Source organism: Plectropomus leopardus, chromosome 15 (assembly GCF_008729295.1).
Source record: "Plectropomus leopardus isolate mb chromosome 15, YSFRI_Pleo_2.0, whole genome shotgun sequence".
NCBI lineage: Eukaryota > Metazoa > Chordata > Actinopteri > Perciformes > Serranidae > Plectropomus > Plectropomus leopardus.
The window spans coordinates 18289909-18313009 of NC_056477.1; the positions used below are offsets into that span (position 1 = coordinate 18289909).

At 37.7% G+C, this 23101-nt stretch overlaps 1 protein-coding gene across 1 annotated transcript in view; it reads left to right on the plus strand.

The window, feature by feature from the left end:
- The window catches only part of LOC121954674 (collagen alpha-1(XIX) chain), a 123470-nt gene that overhangs the window by 15357 nt on the left and 85012 nt on the right, over nt 1-23101 (plus strand). Inside the window, exons 8-12 of the mRNA XM_042502335.1 lie at nt 71-190; nt 1236-1298; nt 8779-8823; nt 12743-12787; nt 22824-22877. Coding sequence (XP_042358269.1) covers nt 71-190; nt 1236-1298; nt 8779-8823; nt 12743-12787; nt 22824-22877 — 327 coding nt within the window. The remainder of the gene's footprint in view (nt 1-70; nt 191-1235; nt 1299-8778; nt 8824-12742; nt 12788-22823; nt 22878-23101) is intronic.

Here is a 23101-nt window from a genome sequence, read left to right on the forward strand (position 1 = left end):
GAGTTTTTCCCCATGTAGCAAACATTACAAAGGAAGGTGTCTAAACAGTGAAATTTCTATATTGATCCAGTGTGAAGCCAAGAAGACCTTTAATGGGACTTCCCCTCCCCTGGTTACAGCCCAGCTCCCTCAGATGCTGTCTCAGCCGGCCTCACGGTCAATTGACAGATGTCACTGTCCAGCTGAAAAGGTACAATCAATTCCACCCAACAAGGGCCTCTAATTGAGTAAGTGTGATGTCTGTTGTTTGTTGCTGAACCAGCACTGAATAACACTGCATGTACTCATCGTTTATAGGCCCTAAAGTGCCCGTTAAAGGGCATATATACCAAAAAGTGTTTTCTTTGGAGGCTGATTAAAGTGAGTATAGCCACAATATATTAGCAAACACAGGTATAATTCCCCTAAACTGCTCAAGCATGGTAAAACTTCACCCTGCTATACATTTTTGAAAATGCAAAACAGGTTCTTTCAGCCACAAATAATAATGTAGATTAAAATGCAAATTTAGACCTGAAAGCTTCAAGCTCTCTTTGAAAAGAGCAGATGCTACAGCTCCAAGGTGGTGTGCAATTCCACAAACAGCCTTTTATGATTTTTAAATGTTGCCTTTTAATTACAAACAAAATCAACTTTTCATTAACTAACAGTCAAATCAACATTTTGGGTTTATAGATCAGAACACTATAGTAGTCTGCTACTGTACAGAGATTGATTTTAGTTATTAGAATAGGCTCAAATGATAAAGATTTTCAAGTATCACTTTTCCTCTATAAAAGCTGCACCACTTTACCGATAAGTATTTTGTTTTTAAAAATGTACTTGTCTGGTCAGGCTTATAGTCAATAATATATATGTTTATAATCTAAAACAGTGACCATGTTTACATACACACAAATATTCTAGTATTATTCTGAATATGACAATATTTCCAAATTGATACAGGTCATGTACAGAGTATACTCTGTTTGGATGAACTGAAATAACCCTTTTTCCTAATGACAAAGGACATGTGCAATGTGACCATAATATATTACCATGACCATATAAATAGTCTCAATTACAATACAATTAAGTAGTCTTTGTGGAGACTTATGAATCAAGAAACAGACACACAGTCAAGTCTCATAATTGTCCAGGACTTATATTGACTGCATAAATGTATGTGTTAAAGAGAGTTCTACATTTTTATTTTGATAGTTTTTTAATCCTACTACTGTATACTGTGTACACAGGGGGAAGCTGGTCTTCCAGGTATAGTTGGACTGCCAGGACAGAAAGGGGATAAAGGAGACAAGGTATGGTCATTTTTTTCATGTTGAAGTATATACTTATTTGTTCTTGGTAAAGGAAACATGCAGTGATTAACAGAATGTTAGAAATGCAATATTTTCACTGCAGACTAGACTTAGGCGGGTAGCATCCCAGTTAACATCTACTGTAAGTCATGCACAATTCAGAAACATTCACTGAATCACAGAGAATACTTTCACCGTGCCACCTTGCTTTGTCCCATGTTGTAAATAACCACCATTTTGTTCTCAAATGACACTCTCAACTGCTGCTGTGGGGTTTCTCTGTGGCCAGTGAGGTTTTCCAGGACATTTGCAAGGTCTGAATGTGAAGAATGCGATCAAGTCGCTGTCGGACAAATGTATACTTTGTCAGAAATTCATTGTCAGAGGAAGAGGAATATATCTCTCCCTCAGCAAGCAAATGTCTGTGCTGTAGTGTCTGACAAGGATTCGTGTTCAGCAGTCAAGGTCCCTCAGAGATGCTACCTTACAATTACCTTCACAAGGTGCATTTTCTCCCAAATCTCCTAAGGTGTGTGAATTGGGAAATCATACATTCGTCCAATCACTAGGAAAATAGGTAGTTCAAAACAGGAAGTATCCTCTCTCCCTGACAGCTCAATAGACAGGTGGAGCTGTAAATGGTAAATGCCCAGTCTGTGAAAATTGTGGGTGTTGTGTTGGTTGGAGGACAAGAGGAAAACACAAGTGAACTACCAAATACTCAGACATTTTTTCCCCTAGATAAATAGCATCGTTTAGAGTATGAAATCCCCTAGCTGTTTGTACAAAGTAGAAAAAAAAAGGACCAAGGCATACGTTCAGCTGTGAATGGAAGTCATAGGGATGAACAGGTGGTGGTACTGTATGCCTGATAAGACCAGATGGCTTGTGGGGTCAATGTCCTAATTACAGTTATGTGTCTGTGGGATTAAGATATGCAGGATGACTTTTGTTCCTGGAAAACCACTTATTCCTGAAAAGCACAAAGAGATATTAATGTAAAAATAATTATACCTGAATTTGGAGTCGAGGTATTTTTGTGTGCTGTTTACATCGGTAATTGTTCTTGCTGTTACAGTTATATTGTGTTTAACGCTGTTTAGCCTATAAACAGCACCAACCAGGTACTGCTGGCCTGGATATGAAAGATTGACTTCAAATTTGAGGTTGCTGTTTTGTCTTAAATAATGTGAAATGAATCAGAAATGACAGAAATTTCTGGATTATTTGAAAAGCAATTAATGTTTTGCATTCAGCTGCAGTGTGTCCAGGCAACTATTACATCAGTGAAAAAATTCAAAACAATTGTTTTTGTTCTGAATTGTCATTTTGTTCTTGGAGATAAAGATATCATAACACTTTTGGCTTTTTTGTTATTTTTTGGCTTCTGGTTATTTTTTAAAGTCATTTTATGTAGTTATGTTCCAATTGTGCACTCTTTAAAACTAGCTGTTTCCTACATACAACTAATTTGAAACAGCAAATACGTTTTGAGGAAAAGGTAATGCAGAGGGAATTGCTTTTTCTATTAAAACAACAAGCAAGGTGGAGGGCATGCACACCCAAAAAACGTTTTACAGGTGCTGGATCAAAAAATCAAACTAAGGCAAGAAACTTACAGAGGATATTTATTAAAAGCTCCCAGCTATTTTTTAATTATGCAATGTTTCGATCGAACAGAGATCTTTGTTAAGCATTTTCAAATCATCATCACAAAGCAGAGCAAGCCATATAAAGATACAAACACATTTATCTCTCAAGTGATTGTGATCTGCTTGATTAAGAGTCACTCCACTCTCAGGTTGAAAAAAATCAGATTGGGCGGAAGTAGAAGTAGAAGTAGAAGAAGAACATGTCTGCATGAAAAGAAACCGAAAACAACAAAAGCAACATTATAAGGGTGCATTTAATGCAACACATCAAAAGTTACATCAAATATTCATCACAAATCAAAAATAAATAAATAATAATAATAATAGTAACTATCATCTAATTTTAGAATAAAAAATTTCTCCCAAAAAGGCTTTAGAGATACCAGCAAGTTCCTACTGGCAATAACCCAGATTTTGGGTTGGAACAAATAAAAAGAGGACAACACAAACAAATAAAATAGTGAAAAAGATGGGGTTTGCATTAATGGAAATAAAACCTAAATAATCAAATTCATGAATGGATTTAAGACTTCCTCTAGATTCCTCAAAATCTTTGCAAAAGAACTTAAGTTTTTCTCCTATCTTGCTCTTATACTTACAGAAATGATAAAAGTTTATCAGACCATTGCACAAACGACTTAGTAACCAAAGCAAGGAAAAACATAAGGTACTGCTGACATTTATGGTGATAAATGTGGAAAATCAAGGTAAACTGTTCACGACCAAAAGAAGTGCAGTATTGAGTGTGATGTTGAGCCATTCTTGAAAAAGCTGCAAGCAGTAATACTATGGGCCAAGCAATCACTGCGCTAGTTTAAACCAAAATCGCAATCTTTCCCTAACCTTAACTAAAGTGCTTTTGTTATCTGAAACTTACTATAGATGGGAATCTTAACGTGAACCGTTCCTGCTGTCACAGTCCTGTACACAGTATGTCTGCCCACCGCTATATGAATCCAGCATAGTACATATACATAGTTCATTAATTCAAAGAAAGCAGCAATTACGTTGTCACCACATCGCAATTATAACAATTATTTGGTAATATACAAAAGTAATTTCTAGGAGACGGGTTGTCAAACCTGTCATAGATCTTTGTATACTAAAAGTGCTATGTGTGAATCTGTTTCCTCACATTTTCCAGTCAGGAAAATACAATTGAACATTCAGAACTCTAGGTATAGCAACATATTGTACTAATCAGATTTGTAAATGTGTTATAATTGGCCTGTAATTACTCTAAATTGACCTAGCAGGGATCAGCTCTCAAGCTGTAATGTGTATGTGTATGTGCACTTTAAGTGTGTTGGTGGGGCCGGTGATTAATTACTTGCTGCTAAGTGACTTTATTCAGTGGGCGAGAAGCATCAGGCAGTTTTACATTTCACAAAAGGCAGCATGTTTAGCAGGCACCGTGACATGCTCTTTCACGAAGAGTTATATATTTCAAGAGTTAGTTTTGAAGCCAAGCAGCTCATCCAAAGAGACCCCGAGTGCGCATCTGTTGTGTTACAATTCTCAACAATGATTTAAACATGATTTTCCGGAGGCTACCCCCCCCCTCCCAACCCCCTATTATTACTGCAGGCCATGTCTTGCACCATGAGTCAGTGGCTCACACTGTTAACACTTGAAATCTAATTTCAGGTCTTCAACAAATCAATACTTGGCACCATTTGTTTACTTACTGAACAACAAAATTCATAACAAATCCTATTATGGGCTTGAACACTAAATCAATGAGGTTAAGGCAAAACTTGATCAGGGGCTACACATCCAAGACTTAGCCCCCCAGTTTGATGAGATAAACTGGCAAAGTCAATGGTTGAACACCCCACTGTTGTTTTTACTCAAAAACAGCATGATCCTTTGTCAGGATAATATTGGATCCACTGTTTCACTTGGGATTCATCACCATGAACCTAGATCTTGGAACTACTGGCAAACATTTGATTAATAGGGATATTCTGTATTTATTTATTTGAAATGCACTTTTTTAAACTTAAAAATTCCATATCGTGCTAATTTTACAGGTTCATGTACTTTGGTATTCTACTACATGTTTACATGTTTTAATGTTAACAAAACACTCTTTTTCCCTCATACTGTCTACCTAAATGTAGCCGTATTCACCCCATATCTGAAAAACTCCATTTAAGCACGTCTTCCACATCTGTGCTCTCTGCATCTCTGCACCATAATTGTAGCCAGGGAATGACTGTCACGCTAATAACAGCAATCACAGGTAGACAACTGACAATTGATTTGAACTGCAGAGAGTTGTGAAATCTGCAAACTTGTTTATTTCTGTCGTCAATTTCAGTTGTAACTCTAATGTGTGAAGATATATAGTTAAACATTATGGTCTGATCTTTCTGATGTTTCTGCTGGCCTTATTTTATTTTACTTTGTTGCTCTTCTATCATGTTTAATGCATGCAATCTACCAGCATAAAAGCTGTATTTAAGCCACTTAAAAAATCAGTATCAGTGTAAATATTGATGAATTGCCATTACACACTAACCAATCCGGGCCGCTGTAGACCAGCAACTCCAGTGCTCTGCTAAGTAAAATTACTGCTTTAATTACTGTATGATGACAATGTAAAGCAGTGAAAATATTCTAAATATAATGAACATTTAAAGTTATTGTTAATAAAAATTGTGATTTGGTCAGTATATTTGTGATATTGCAACTTCACAGAAGTCCTGACAGCTTGTTTTAAGGCACAGTTTCTGAATATAGACTGGATTGGTGTTTTGATACTTTCAGTATTTATATAGCATCTATAACTGCTTTATTACAATAAAAAACATAGACATCAGATTTATACAGTAAGGGACCTTTAGATGATGAAACTTCAAAGTAAATCTGAACAATTTTGCATTTTACTCTAAATATTTATTTTATTATAGAGGAAAAGTATTTATGGTGTAAATATCTTACCAACTCCTCCGTTCATCTTCCTAAACTCCTTATAGTGTAATTAATATATGTTACAGCATGAGAGGTAAAACTGTTCGTGGTGTGGGCAAACACCACATGTAACCTAAGGTTTAATCTCTGTTTAATAAATCTCAGACAAAGACACGTTTGTTTAAATGATGGGTGAAATCAATACATTTACAGGCGCAGTGCCACTCCAGCAATTAGTGCGCTGACAGTGGTGCTTTGAGATAATTTAATTTACCTGATTTAGAGTTTTAATGAGTCCACACAAGCTACAGTTGCTGTGTTTGACATACTGAGCTGTAATGGGTTTGGTGACACACTTTATTTTATCATTCGATAACTAGAAATAAACCATCTTGGTTTAGCTTTGTAAGATGTTTGGATGCATTTGCTTTAATAATGCAGCAGAGCTGCATACATGATGTCAAAGTAGTATATGACATTCAGTGACATTAGCTAAACATTAAGTTTAACATACTCAAACAAATGTCCAATCATCTGGTAAAAATGTTTCTCACGTCTTGTGGAATTTGCAGATGTTCAAGTGCTGCTATCACCGAGAGGAAAAAAAGCAAAGAGTAGTTTATTTTGAGCCATCTGTGCAGTATATTGGAAACGTCCTGCTTTGACACAATCACATGTAGTAATTGCTTTTCTCTTATTCCCTCTGACCTTGTTGTGCATTAATCTGTCGGGTAAATTATGGGAGCAGTGGACCTCTCTTTCTCTGCATATTCAATTCATATTGATACCTAAATTTCCAAGGGAGTCCCAGTGACTATAAAACAGTGCTGCACTCTTTGAGATTTACATCGCAATACAATAAAAGGGGGCAACAAAGTCATTGCAAATACTGTTAATAAGGTAAGCTCATGGGACTTTCAATTACCAACATGAGCATCTCATTCTGTTTAAGATTAAAAAGTAGTCAGAGTATACTTATTAACAATTTAGCTTGACTTTGTAGAGATTAATCAAAGACATCTGGGCAATTTAGAGCATTTAAAACAGCCATAATGAGAAGTGCAGGCCAATCATTGTGACCTACACAGAGGCTTTCTTAGGAAAGTGTGTGGGGATTACTTTGGCTGTGTTACTCCAACAGAAAGTACTATCCTGCATTACAGTCAAGAGTTTGATGAAGGATTCTAATGCACTGCAAAGGGATTAAACTGCTATGATTAATCCAGAATCCCTCAGGAAATTAAACAGATAAGGATTGGGTTATAAGAATGCAGCTTACTTGAAAGGAAATCCATTTTCTATGGCCTTGCACATAAACCCTGGTATTACCAGATTTGCAGCTCCTGCATGTACATGCAAAAGAAAAAAACAGACACAGGCATAATGCTGAAATTAAAACTTCTCCCCCTTTTACAATACCTTTAATTTGTTTTTCACCATTTACAACTCTCCTGCCCTTATGGCTTGTGTTTTCAATTAGTGCCCTCTAATTCAATTTATACCCATTTTACCTCTGAAGTGAATAATTCCAGGAATTTTATTCAAGACACTTTATTATTTCGCTGACACTGAATTTCGATTAGCTGTCAAAAACCTCCCATTGTTCCTATTGTATTCATCAGTGTTAAAATGTTATTAGCTTTTCTTAAAAAGGGTTTTGTTTCAGTGGGTGAATAGAACATTTAAATAAAAGGAGACTGAAGTGGGAGTACTGTGAAATATGTACATTCCCATATAGGAGGCTTATCTGTTCTTAATGAATGACATCAGCAGCTTTGAATTTCTTTTGTCTCATACAAATGGAATAATCATCTAATTGCTGAGTCCATAGAAAGATTTTACATCTTTCCACATGCTTATTATCTAGTCAAATTCAAAAGTCAAATGTCTAAAAAATATACATTGACTTGAAACCAATGTATTATTTGCAATGACAAATTAGCCTGTTCATAATAATAATTTAAAAAATGACAGCACACAACATTAATCATAGGCTAATGGTTAAACATTTAAATATATACTAGCCAATTGGTTTTATTATTATTTAAAGTGTGTGGACATTCCACTGAGCAACAATGGATCATTTTGTAACTTTAGGAGAAAGAAATTTTGACATACCGTCCACCTCAGAAACACTTAGTGAAAGTGCAGGGGGTTAAGCTAACTCACTTAGCCATGCTACAACTGCTGCTGGTATTGCAGCAGGCAAGCTGAAAGAGGAAAAGCCCTCCAAATATTCAGAGAATTGTCTCAAGGGTAACTGAATTTTTTACAACTTATGTAGTGATCCCTGCTCTGCCTAAATGGTCTTTGACCTAAAAACATTGAAAACCTCTGTTCTGTAACAATGGCTTTATAACCCATCTTTTAGAGGTGGCATCTCAGTTACAAGGTCTTGCGACATTTTCTTGTTCTTCCTAAACAAGCCCGTTGAGTTCTAACAAACAGGGCTTGTAATGAAGATGTGATCATGGATGGGCATCACGTTTAATTAGATTCTTAGCTTGAAGCAAATTCTCTGTAAGCTTAATTTGTTGAGTAACTATCTACTTTCATCTCCTCTCTCTTAACAATACTGCGGACAATCTGTTCCCATTCCTTTTTTTTTCCACTCTCTCATTCTGTTATACCCATAACACAATCAAGCTTTTCTTCCTTTCTTGCCCCGTCCTGTCCTTTTTAAAAATACAATTATTAAAGTAACACAATGAAGTTAAACAAGGTTGGTGCTTTCCAGTTGTTGGGAAACAGTATCCTGATCTGCAGCTGCTGAGCCACTGTGTCAGCAATTACTTGTGGAACAGCTGTAGGAGCGAGAACGCTGCTGAAATGACAAGCCGTCATAAAGCTACTCACTAATGTGCGAACGAGAGACCTTTCACTAACTGTTCTGTGTGTTGTTTCTGTCGCAGGGGGACACAGGGGAGGCCGGGCCTACAGGAAACCCAGGACATAAGGTAGGCTGCTCGCTGATGAAGCAACTTAAACAAAAACTCACCATCAGAATTCCCTTGTGTTGCTTTGCCCTTAAAGCTGTGATTAAAGCTGTGATCGACTCAGTTGGGAGCTTCAGGGGTTTTTTTTTTTCACTTTTTTTTCCCTTATAAATGTTGCTCTATATTCCAACAGATCTTTTGTTTTTAGTGCATGTTTTTTTTTCGATGCAGTGAAAAGCAGGTGGCTGTTTCAGTTCAGTGATTTATGGAATCTGCCGCTGCCCATCTCTGAGATGATTTCCTAAAATCATTGGATTGAATCACGGGCTCGCATTGTGTTGACCCCGTCACAGCAACACAGACAACAAAGCAATCTCAAAATCGAATTAAACTAGCAAGTGGGTGCCTGGTTGGCGCTGGGTGAATGGTGCTGCTACAGAGACCCAAGTTCAGTCCTAAGCAGTGACATTTTGGCTTGACCAGTGGAAGCAATTGGCAGTATTCCTACGTGGGAAGCCAGTGAGGGATTGTGTCCTTGTAGCTGTAATAGCAGCTTTAACTAGATGATCAGGCTTTCTGTGCAGAGGGGACTGGAATCTGTGTGTGAACCTCAGTGTTTCAGTCATGCCCTCTCGGTGAAGCTCTTTGCTGTTGGGTCAAAAACAAATAGCTTGCATAACTTTATGCATATTTGAGGTAACTGTCTACGCCCTCCCTGGCCAATAGTGAGGGTCAGGAGTGACAGACATTGCTGTGGAGTCTGACATTTAAATTGGGGGACAGGCGCATATTTTAATGGAAGCTTTAAGACTGGCTAAGTGCTTGTCTTGTAATTGGATGTTGCTGTTGCACTCCCGAAGAGCTGACAAGATTTCACATGCTCCCAGTAAAATTACATTTTATTGCCTTCATCATTTTGTTGCTTGCTTATTGCATTCTATAATGTCATCATCAGTAAGAGTGTTGACCATCAAATGTGACATATGGGACGCCTGTGTTCATCTCGTCTAGAGAGGGACGGCAAGTCCAGTCACCATGAAGAAGCGCTTTGTGTAACACCAGTACATGGGTCTTTCTTATTTGCTGTAAAGGTTTGGTGTGTAGGATTTGGGGTATATATTTGTAGAAATTGGCAGAAATAATATAATGAGTATATTTTTATTCAGTATATAATCAATTGCAAATAGGACTTGTTTTGTTTCCCTTACCTTAGAATGAGCCATTTATATCTTCATAGATATACTTGTCCATGGAGACCGCCATGTTGCACCGCTATGTTTTTACCATAGACTGTGTATTAAGATGGACGACATGACAACTCCCCCAAAGTGAAGCCAACGCATCTCAATCGCCCTTTAATTTCTGACTGCAGCATAGGTCATAAAGCCCGCCCCCTCCATGTTAGTGAATGGGATTTGGGCCAAACTAAAACTCAAAGTACACACCAAATACATTTTTCCTAAGGAGGGTTTCTGTCATTTGAGATAGGTCTTACTAACCTGATATATTTTCAAATGATCACTTTTCTGATAAGTTTGGTTTTAATTAGTTATTTTATTTTTTGAGAAAAAGGGGATTTTCTGCCATTATTGACAGCTGTGTGTGCCAATCCGTGTGCTCTGTTCAGTGGTGCTGCTGGCAATAGGTCAGGTGGGTGTTTTTGGTGGAAATCTCCCCCTACCCTGCTGTGCAGACTCTGGTTCCAAATTACGTCATCAGTGCAAGATGGCAGCGGCCATATCCAGGATATCTTAGCTCTACTTAAGCATAGCAGGGGTAAGCGGGGACATGTTGTCCATCTTTATATACAAAAATCTCTTGAGCTACAAATGCTGAAGGAATCCTATCAGGGAGTTCACGCTTGGCACATGGGGGAAGTTTAGCTGTTTGCAATCTGCAATCCTCACCATAGATGCCACTAAATCCTACACACTGCTCCTTTAAAGTGAGAAAGTCCTGTGGCACTTTTCTGTATTGGAAAGAGATGTTGTCGGATTGTGATTTTATTCTCAGAAAAATAAGGAAAATGGATGGTAATAAAAAAATCATATCTACTAGATATTTTATTGCATATAAGTGATCAGTTGTATTGCAGATGGTTGTGAAGCAGTTTATGCATGAGCAGTAAATAGGATCATTCCTTCATGTGGATGACGGCTTAAGCCTGAACCTATATCCATTGAAGATGTTAAGCTTACCATGGGGGGACATTTGCAGATGAACCTTGATACATGAGGATATGGAATAACACTTAATGGCACAGCTCTCGCCACTCCAATCTGAGATGAGGTTTAGGAGCCAGCCAAAGCTGTTTCGTTATACAACAGTGCACTGGAAATGTCTACATCAAGTGCAGTAGTATTGATATTGCTGCTAATGCACGGTATCATGTTTTGTAGTATTTTATACCTGAGCTCAACTCCTTGTCAGTGAGGCTTTTTTCTGGCTCCCTGTCTTAAAAGGTGTCTTTATAAAAAATCTAAGACATACACATTTTCAGTCTCTTTTGTTAGCCATATTATGAGAACAACAATTTTATGCAGCTGTCAATATGAAAATAGTTGGCTACTATAATATGGTAGTTTGCCTGAGCTTTATTGGCCAGCTGAGGTCATGAAACTGTATATGTTACACTCTGATAACGGAGCCAACAAGTTCCAAGAAATCTCACACATTTCTGGCAGAGTGTGTGGAAAGTAGGGGCTGGGTAGCTTAAGAAGAATCAGTGATCAGGAAGATATATTTATGGAATTGAGCCTCTAAGATGTTATATTTGTGGAACTAAGCTTCTAACAGCTTATTCCCCAACATCTCACACATGCTATAGACTTTGCTGGAGCTGGAATGATGCAGTGAGCTTACGTACAATTGCTGAGAATTTGGAATCCGGTTCCCAAATGTGTTTTTGTATCGGTGTCACTAAGTGCAGTTTGAAGGAGCTATGAGTGAGTTTTAGAGTTTTGGATTTAATTATATTGCACCAATGAGAACAGGACAAAAAGTTCTCAATACTCTCACCCCCTTTGGCACAGTTTTACTCACATAAAAAGCTGAATTCAAAAAGAGTTTCTTTCTTTCTGGCCTGCCACCGTGGCACATGGTAGTGTTTGTGGGACACAGTGTCACTCTGGTGGCAGGATAGAGATACCATATCAACACCAAACAGTCCACTGGTGTGATTAGATTGTGTAGTTCCTCTGTATTTAAATTTGCATGTTTATAGTATAAGTATTTTTCTTGAAACTACTATAACCCCTTGATGTAGTGGCTGAGCAGTTTCAAAGAAACTGCATATTCTTCATGAAACTGCATATAAAACACTTCAAAAATTAGAAAGAACAGCAGCGCATTAACAGAAAAAGCTAAAAGCAAGAGCCGCAACCAAAGTGGGCGTCAACGGATGCTGACAATGAATTTGGACAATGATTGTCAGCAAACTAATGTTGCATTCACATTATTCGTATTTATGCACTCTGCCATCTGATGTCAGTCTGTTATGAAGCTCGCTATGCAGTATGTTAGCATTTTGTCATTTGACATTTATTGTTACTCAATCAGATGAATGTAACCTAAGATGTACCCATATATGAAGACACAGCCACGTTAAGGCTGATTTATGGTAGGCCGTGTAACGGTTTTGATAAATGTCACTCAACAGACTTAAACAAAAGAAAAGCTGAAATATGCAAATATAGTGACTTGAAACACCAAATGAATATAGCTTGTTACAACATGAGAGTAATTCTGGAATTGGCTTTCACTTTCACGTTAGGTGGCAATACACAATTCCTGCATTGTGTACCCTTAACAGGAATATGGTATTAAATATCTGTGCCAGATTATTTAGACCTACTGGGTGTAAAAGTGGGAAAAACAAGAGCAGTGTGAACTTTCCAAGGGTCCTTTCTTTGCCTTTTAACTTTCAATCTTGTCATTGCAGGGGGAACTTGGATCAGAAGGGCAAAAGGGAATCGATGGGGAGAAGGTAAGTACTACTATCTCCAGCAGACATATATTCCATACATAGCACATCAGCCAGATCTAGTTTCGTCAGAGAATCAATTCTTATAGGCTTTTCATTTTCTGTGTGATGCCCTGGGGGTAGGAGCAGGCGCGGTTTTCTGTGTGGCTGTTTTCAGGTGCCTGTCATATCTGAAGTGGATCTAAGTGTGTTGCAGCCCGCAGTGTCCTTCTGTAGTAAAATTAATTGATATGTATGCTACCATACGCTTGGCATACTAATGGACTAAACTAATTTTTCAAATTACCATACCCCCGTCTATGTCATTTCAGGTTAAACTTTATTGCATGCTTTTAAATCTGGCTGCAGTGATGAAACTAATGTGTGTCATGTAAACCACAAGAAGAAGTTCTAGTAAGTTATTATTATTTTCTCTAACTAAATGCAAATGCATTAGAAATGAATAACTGTTCTTCTTGGATCTTAGCGGAGTTGTTTCAGCCACAAGCAAATTAGTGCACATTCCCTTTAAAGTATTCGTTAAATCAAATTTTATGTTGTACAGCATTTGTTTGCCCACAAAGGCACACTCTCAGGAGTAGCTGTGCAGATGGTCAGTTTAAAGTGGCTTAATAAAGGGACTTCTTTTCAGCACCATCACCCCCTCGAGTTGTCAAACAGCTGCCACAGAAATCAGCCTCCCTGCAGGCTGTGGACATGCATTCTGCCCTAACAGTAACTGAGAGAAATCAGAAAAGAAAACCAGAGATACACATAACTCTGTTGAGCCAAAAACGTATTGAGCTACAATATACCAGCACTTGAAGTACTTTACATACAAAAAAAACATTTACTAGGAGTAGGAAGGGAGTTTGTTAAAAAAATGTACCAAGAGTGCAGTTACAAAAGCTCATAAAGTACACAGACTGCTGCTATACAAGTTTTTTAAACTTTACCTGGATTTTATAGATAGTACACTCTACCATAATTTGAAATATAGATTCTGTCTGCGTATGCATTTTACAACAAAAACAATCCTTTTGTTGTGTTAATAGCACAGCTGCTGGTAATAACTAGGAGAGAAATGTGGCCTGCTGTTACTGTACTTCACATTCCTTCTAGTTGACCAGCTTTCAAAGAATAAGGTAGCTGGTCAACTAGAAGGGATCTGCTCAGAGAGGACAGATTCTTATTTACTTACTTTTCCTCTGTTATCAACACCCATCAGTATTTCGGTGAATTACTAAATTATCAAAACAGGGATAGTCAACTTGCTTTATACAGAGACACTTTTGCAAAATAACAGGGGGCCAGGGGCCAGTTAAGAAACAAGATTAATATCTTATTTAAATTCAAAGTACAAAAAAATAATCCCAGTTTGAATCAATTTAATTTCATTGTTAATTTGGAAATGGTCGGTGGGCCACTCAACACCCTATGGTGGGTCACTTTAGGCCTGGGGGCCTTAAATTAAGTATCACCATCTTAAAAAAATACCACTGATAAAAGTAATGTTTTTCATACTTAAAGCATAATAAAAAATGAAGTAGGCTAGTCTGCAGGTGAGCATACAAGCACATACATAGCATAGCATATACATGTGTGTGTGTGTGTGTGCGTGTGTGTGCGTGTGTGTGTGTGTGTGTGTGTGTGTGTGTATAGATAGATTATTAGATAGATAGATAGATAGATAGATAGATAGACCAGCTTTTTTTTATTGTTATCCTATAAATAAATAAAATCTAAACATATAGATAAACTAAGGTTGAGGGAAAACAGATAAAAAACACTGGATTGGCAGGCTATAAACTCAAGCAGTAGTTTGTCTTCCCACAACCAGCGTTGCTCGCTTTTCTCCAAGATAAGTAGCTATTGGCAGCTTGAAAAGCCTGCTGACATCATGTGTATATTTGCATATGAATGACATGATCTAGTTTATTTACATAGAAATTTAAAAGCGAACAAGACTACCTAACTGGAAATTAACTCTATCTGCATCAAAGACTGACTGATTTGTAGTCATAATATTACACAAACTATAATTGAAGAATGTGAGCGTACATATTTCCTCTGATGTTTTTTTTTCTTTGATTGCTGCTGGTGCTACAGCAATCAAAAGGAGAGAGTGACAGAGATTGTGAGCAACCCTTCTTTGTTTGCTGCTCACTGGTTCACCCCAGGCTCCAGTTGACTGGACAACAGCAGTACATAAACTGAAAAAAACCAGCTGGAAGCTTGTTCACTGTGGAGAGACTGAGCCTGTGTTGGTGATCCTTTTCTAAGAGATGCAGCTGCTCAAAACTTCGTCTGGATGTCACTAGTTGATGTCATTTGCTAATTTGCATATCAGTGCAGCTAAGTGGGGAGGCAGGGGTCTACCATGTGTATGACATGTTTCTAGATGTGTTGTTTTAAGGATATAACGTCACCATGGGGTGTCTGAAAAGTGCAGTGACTTGCTAAGTTGGCAGCAGTGGACCAAGGGTCTGCCGAAAGGCCTTCCTGCTCCCCTCTGCTTTCTCTCTGTGTGTGGGAGGCTTCCTCATTAGTGGTGCTCAGTCTGAAACTTTGTCACCAGGAATGAGATTCTTATTCTGATGTCAGTATATAGACAGGGATTAGAAATATGGAAACTGACAGTTCCTCTTTTCTGCAGAAGAGGTGATTTGTTTGTCTTTATGCATCGGATATGCATGTTTGGGCTTTCAGTGGTCACACTCACATGGCTCACCATGCATACCCTCCAGGGGTTTATGGTACTGTGCTCCACTTATTTGAGTGATTTCAAACAAAGAAAAGTCAAAAAGTGGATACTACATTTTTGTAGCATTCTACAAAAAGGCATGTTTGTCCAGCATTGCAGACAGCTATTATGGATGGTTAGCACATAGACATCCAGTCTAGCTAAAACAAAAGTGAATAAGATGTTCCTCAAACCAGCTGTAAATTGTCAGCTAGCAAGCCAGCTATCAATACATCCAAGAGTCACCTGGGCTTTGTCTTTCAGATAAGGAAGGTTAAAAATGTCCTGGACCTCGATTTGTAGTCGAAGCACAGACATTGACACCTCTCTTTTCATCTAATGCTGAGTAAGATGGCTTCTAAAAGAGTGGCCATTTTTCTGGAGCTTTTAGGAAATCTGGTGGATACTGTGTTAAAGATAGCAAAATACACTACTTAAGAAAGACAATATTTCAGTGAAAACAAATTATTTAAAAAATGACATGCTAAAAAAGATTATACATCCATGACCTGCATTTTTAGTAATGTAAACAAGCAGTAAAACTCAATAGTAAACAGTTGTCTACTGATACATCCAGCGGTTGCGGAGAAGCATTAGCATTCATTTCAAAGCTGGCTAGCTCATGAATATAAGTGCAATATCTACTTCTTTAGCTCTGAATGGTATCCATTAACTCTTGATATAACTATCTGGATCTGTAGTAGCTAAAAATGTGAGTGAACCAAAACCGTTCAAATCAATCAAAATCAAAACACTGATCTGATAGACTATAAAATGCTCCTTAGAGCTGAGGAACTCCTTTCACGTGCAAGTAGTAATATGATCCATTGTTAAGATTAAAGATGGTAAGATTAAAGCATAGACTGTTGCTGCGTATAAATGAAGAGATGATTTATCACAATTGATATAATAGATTACATTTTCCTTGTATGCACAGCACTGGAAATTCTGTAAAAACCAAGAAAATGTAGGATTTAACACAGTCTCCCGTCCCATGAAATTACAGCATAAATCAAGCTGTGATGGGATGTTCATTATTAGTCTCTTCCACAGCTGTGCTGTTTTCTGTGATTTATTTGATTTCTCGACCTAACCCTTGTATTTGATTTAGATTAATATGAAGGCAGGACACTGAAATGAAAGATATGAGGTAACCTTGCCCCGTGTTTTAATCAGTGAGCATAGAGCAGTGCAGGATTAATGGGTTAAAACCAGTATCCCCAGTGGCTCTGTAAGTGAGTGGATGAGGTTGAGCCTCATTGACTAAATAAGGCTGCACCGTCTTAACCAGTTAATCACTCACAGTGGTTCCAAAGAAGTCCAAAAGACATTAATTGTAGGACCTATACTGCAGATGTTTCGGTCTGTAGTGTAGACACTACAGAGAGCTGTAAGCTGTTGCGGGCTTCCTTTAAGTCTGTAAAACTGTGAAAGCTCAGTAGAGATTTTTTTTTTTTTACATCATAAAGGTGGATAATGTGGTTATTCATATAATTAATATGTGATATAATGACACTGCTACATATAATAATCTGCCATCAAGTTGAGGTTGATTGGTTTGATTCAGTTTTTTAATTAAAAGAGAGTTCAGTTAGTGAATTGAATAGTGCTTTGGTCTTTTAATGCTCCCATAATTAAATTTTAAATTCAGTAAATTGTTGCTGTAATACGCATTGTATTTATTTAAAGGGGAAAAATAGTAAGAATAGCAGTAAAACATTAACTGTCTTTTATTGAAAACAAATTATATCTTTTATGTTGCACAAATAAACAGTTTTCAGTCAACTTATTTACTATGAGACTATTACCCAATCTGTCCCTTTACTGCAATTAGCTCATATTCCATTTTTAAAGCTAGTATGTTATTTAAGGCTGGAGTAGACACCTGAGAAGCCAGAATTCTATGTATGAGCATGTGATTGAGTATCGTTTTACAGATACACGTCCTGCGGGACAGAATGAGTGCACACTATGTTATCTTGTGGGTAATCTAAGTTACATTTGTAGATACATGTTCAGTTGAGGAGTTAAGTGTTGCAGAAAAGTCAAGAAAAGCACATGATATCTTCAGCACTGAAGGATCTCTGACAGGGAACTCTGATACCATCACACAATAGCCCATCGATTATGTTACAGTGGTTAACTGTATTTAATCATATAGTGTACCAAACATGCTGATAAGCTACTGTATCTTTTCTAGCACTCTATGTGATTGGTCTTATATCACCACACTGTATGTGGTGGTGTATCGCTGAGCAAATGGAAAGTCACAAAAGGCATTTCCTGCTCTAACCTCCCTGGCATTTGTAGGCCGGCACTCAAGATATCTATGTTACTTAGAGATCCTGTTCCACAGAGCTTTAACGGCCTGTCATTCAGTATTACAGCATTCCCCCACCAGAATGCTCTGAATACATAGTCCATCTACAATTTTTTATTTAGCCTCTCCCCAGTAGGCCAAACCTAGTTTGTGATGATTAAATTGTGTACAGTAACTAAAACTTGCAATTATTCTACCCCTTGTCAGACAAGGGCGCTGACCTGCAGCTGCTCTGGTTGGTAAAAGGTAGAAGTAAACACAATTAGACTACATTTGTACATCCTTTGCTCGCTTTAGTTGTCCTGTGCTGGGGAGTTGCCAGATTGTCATGTGGCCCCAACGCTACAGGAGTGACGAGGCACAGTGGTGTGTGTAATTAGCAGGCGAGAGTACACAGCTCCCCACAGTGTCCCGACCTCGTGCTGCAAGAGCGACAGCCACACAGCCAGCACCGGCCTATTCCCAGCCCCTTTATCCCTGCATCATCCTGCCCAGTATATGCAACAAAGCCCACAGCTTGCAACAGAAGCTAACGATATTTCTAGTCTACATGTCCCTTTATGTCACTGTGCACCTGTATTGGGCCTTTGGGCTCACAACTGATTCCATTAGACAGAGGGCAGCATCGTAACTAGGCTTTGGTATGAGAAGGTGGGAATATAAAACATAAAAAACTATACTTTTTCCCTTAAGGGGTCATTAGTGTTTTCCACTTCTGAGATAGGACCTTCCTCACAATCATGGAAATATATCATAATTGAATAATTGTGTGCCAGTCAGTTGAGATTTTTGAAAGTAGTTTAGATCAACATCTCAGGTATTGCTTTGCTACATTTAGCCATTTAGTTTTTAAGGAATCCCTTCTTTATTGACTTTAAGATTATCCTGTCCCTTATTATTTCTAGCACCCTATTTTACTTGAACAACATCAGAACAATTGTAAAAGTCTATATAGGTGGAGGCTTGAAGTAGGGAGGGAAACAGGATGAGAGAGAGTGTATAAAATTGTATGCAACACTTGACTCCACAACTTTATACAATATATGCGGTACTGACGAAAAAAGAAAATTGTGGCCCAGGGCTATCGAGCGCCCGGCGCTTGGAACAAACTCTCTCACATATCAGTTTTATTAAATACAGCGTTTCTTTATTATATTATTAAATTTCTGCTCTCTAATAGTTGAATTAATAGAAACCTTTTGTTTCAATTAATTAACCTTGTGTGAGGATCAATTAATTGCAAGTTAATTAACACAGGTTATTAAATCAACCAAAAATATTCCACAATATCAGTAGTTTACATTCATGATCACATTGTGACAAAATAAAATTCTTATATGTAGTATTCATTTATTTATTTTCATTTTTTTAATTGTGTAAAGCGTCCTTGGGTATTATGACAGGTGCTATATAAATGTAAGATTTCATTATTATTATTATTATTATTATTATTATTATTATTATTCTCAGGGGCATTGCAGTGAGGGGAAAGTTTGACTGATCACCCGGGGCCCCAGTGGGAGGGCAGACCTTGAAAAGCTTGGAACGAAAAGTTTGGTTGTGTTTGCAATTTTTTAGCTAAGTAATTAATGCCATAAGGACATTAAAATTGGCTGAATAATGAGGTTGATGAACTGAATTTTGTTTAAGAAAAATAGTGTAAAAAAACAGTGGAAGCTTCCTGTGGCTCCTCTAATTCCTTAAAAGTGAAAAATAGTTTAGTCCGAACAGAAGAGAAAGATGAGTAAAGAAACAGACTTAAAAATCAAAAATAAAAAAATAAAAAGGTAATATAAAAAGCTACTTAAGAGAGACATGGGTCAAGAGAAGAAGGGTGGGTGGTCCACAGAGACTGCTTGTACATGGGGCCCAGAATTTGGTGCTACACTCTTGTTTATTCTGACAAGCAATTTACTGTGCCCTAATACTAAACACAAAAAAAACCAAAGTTAACATATTCAAAGCACCAACTCTAAATGAATTCAGAAAACATGGCGCGCAGCAACGGCTGCAGGGAAAAGTAGACAATTAGAGAGTGAACACTTGTGTATGTTCATTTTGTGTGTCCCTGAGAAAGATTTAATGCAAAATTTGCATGACTGCCAAAACCCTCAGCCAAAAGAAGTGAGGGCTAACTTTTAATTGCGCTGGTTTTTATTATGTATATAACCACAGATGAGTCCAGATGCTGTGTAGTTTCACAGGTCCAGTCACTAACAATATTGCTGTCCTGGAAAAATCTGAATAATTACACAGTCAAGCCAATTTGTTAACAGAAATACTTTTTTTCATAGCCAAAGCATCTTCTGTCATACTAAATTAACAACCATAAGGACACAAGGGAAAGTCACCATTACTCAGCGTAAGTTGAAAGAATGCATTGTAAGCATTTCAAACTTGATAAATTTCGCATCTTTTTTGTGAAATTGCTTTGTTGTCTGTTTTAATTAAAATATTTACTAGCAGAATCTTTTTGTGGCGCACAGATTAGCCAGTTAAAAAGCTTAGCTAGACTTTAAAACAGTTTGAGCGACTATCATTCAATACATGGTGAGAAAGTGACTTTTTGACTGACTGAGCGCCTGATTGACCTGAATTTGGTTTCTGAAAAGGACATGTGCCAATAGGAAAAGAAACTCACCACTTTGCACATGTTCATTCTTGTTGCATTATTCAGTTGAATTATGGTAGTTTCCTGTTAACTTCTCTCTAAACATATTATCTTGTATCTGCAGTCTGTGGGAGAGGATGCTGGGGAGCAGGGGTGCATTTTGCAACATAAAAAATATAAATAAATGAAAAAACATATACGACTATGTATGATTTATAAAAGAACCATAAATAGTATTCTTAAGTGAACTTAGGCAGAACGTGTTGTTTTATGATGTACAAACTGCATGTATTGTAGCTTTGAGGCTTCATTTTAAGATGATTTTAGCTCCAATATAAAATAAAGTTCTAATTTAAGCTTAGAGTTTTTGAATATGTGCTTTGTATGACAGTTATGTTCAGGTCATGAATATATATTAAAAACATAACTTTCCATATCTCTGGACTGAGTCAAGCGCCACCCGAATTACAAGCAGAATTTAAAGGCCTAGTGTTTAAGATTTAGGGGAGTTCAAGGGGGGGTTAGTGGTGTATAGTGTATTTAATTGTTCTTTGTTCAGGAGGTTTTTACTGGGAGCTACGTTATCTACAGAGGTGTCCTCTTCTCCAAAACAAACGGAGTAGGTGATTTCAGCCAGTAAAAACACAAAATAAAGCAGTTTTACCTCAAAATAGTACTGTTTTTTTGTCACAAAGAAGCTGCTAACTAGGGTAGGAGCAAAGACACAAATGGCCTGGTCAAGAGCCAGTGTTTGGTTTGTCCATTCTGGACTGCTGTAGAAACATGGCAATCTTCATAGATCCTATGTGGATTAACGGCCCATTCTAAGGTAATGAAAACATGACAGTTCTTATTTTTAGCTGATTGTACACTCAAGAGAACACACTTATTATATAACATTCCATTTCTACCAAGATATCCCCATAAATCCTACACATTGGATGTGGACCTTTAATAGATGATGCTCATGTATTTCATTCCACATTCTGAAATGAACATTGTGTAGTGATGGGGGTTTAGAAATGTGTTTAAATTTGCTCTTAACTCACAAACACAAAGATGTGAATGGGAATGAACATCAGCCTCGTGGTCCCTTTCTGGAAATAACAAGAGGAAACTACATAATGACTGTAAAGGATCACGATAACAAGAAAACATGTTTATATTACAAGGCACTTTTCACCACAACAATGAGACAAGATCTCCTCGTTACAAAAATGATGGCAAAATTCTTTCGAGATTAATCAAATACTCTCCCATAATCGACAGAACCTGAAGTTGTTTACGTCCTTGTTATCAGATGAGCCTCGTACTCTGGTGCTGCTTCGTTTCTGCCACAGCTCTAGTAATAACTCAGAGGGGAATTTGCCTCTGGATCCCCTTGTGTCAGATTGCCCCAGTAAAGTGGTTAGGCTGTCGATTTAAATAAAGAATTGGGCTCTCATGTACTGCTATGAGACAGCTGCCCTCTTATTGACAGTGTGCGTGGGCTGAGGGCCCACATAAAGTGATACAATCTGATAAAATCATGTCACAATCATGCCATGATAAGTGCAACTTATAGGCAAGCTGTTTGGGTTGTTGTTACCATAGGTGCTATTACTGTACACTAGCATTATGCTTGTGTTTTCTGAATGGTAGTGCTTAATATGAGGCTTGTAGGGAATAGGCAATGAATTTGTCACGTCTCTGGTGGAGCCAGACTTAATGTGATAAAGGTAGGTAATCATCTTCTGCAGATATATAATTCACTATTAATAGCCTTTCTAACTCTAAATTTAACCATGACAAATTATTGTATTTCTGAATCATTTTACAGACCGCTCACGCTCCCCATCTTCCCTCTTCTCCCCCTCCTTAACCCATTTCAAAGAGTTGCTGCTACTGGCCCAAATGTGTCACACCTAACAAGGCTTGCTGCAAATTTAGCCTGTCAATATGTGTCAAGCTTCATTTATCAGCTATCACTCTTTATCTCAGCTGTCCCTCCTTCTTTCACATTTCACCGGCAGAGAGGCTTGACTTTGCCCCGAGCTTGCGTAGTTCAATTTCACCCCCGGGTCGTCTGCTTCAAGGTGTAAAAGCAATGACAGTCACAGTCCTTGCTAAACCTGAGCGTGGCGAAGGAAAACAGAGACGGGGTTGAGAGCAGATGTCGTGTAAGCAGCTGATTGTGAATCTCTCAGCAGCGTCTAATGATTGACATGCTCTTTTCTCATTGACCAGTTGTGAAAGGCATGAGAATCTCACACTTGCATGAGATACTTGTCTACTGAGTGTCAACATACTGACATACAGTAACACATGTCGGGCTTTTTTTAATCATCTTTTAATCTCTCACTGAAAAGAAATATACGTCAGTTTGTTGTATATTTTTTGTTCCCAGGGTGTGAAAGGTGACCCAGGGCCAGTTGGTCCCATTGGTCCCAAAGGAATCAAAGTGAGTGAGTGTGCCAAACAGACCGGCCCTGACAGAATTACGCCATAATTGTTTTTCTTTTTTAAATGTAAATAGATACTTCAGGGAATCTGCTTGACTTTCATGAGCTATAATCCCAGTTTCAATAACGGGTTTGCCCATCTGTTTGAAGTACTGCTATGATTGCTACTCCAAACATGGTCAGCTAAAGAATACTGTTATTGCTATCATAACTTTGCAAGACC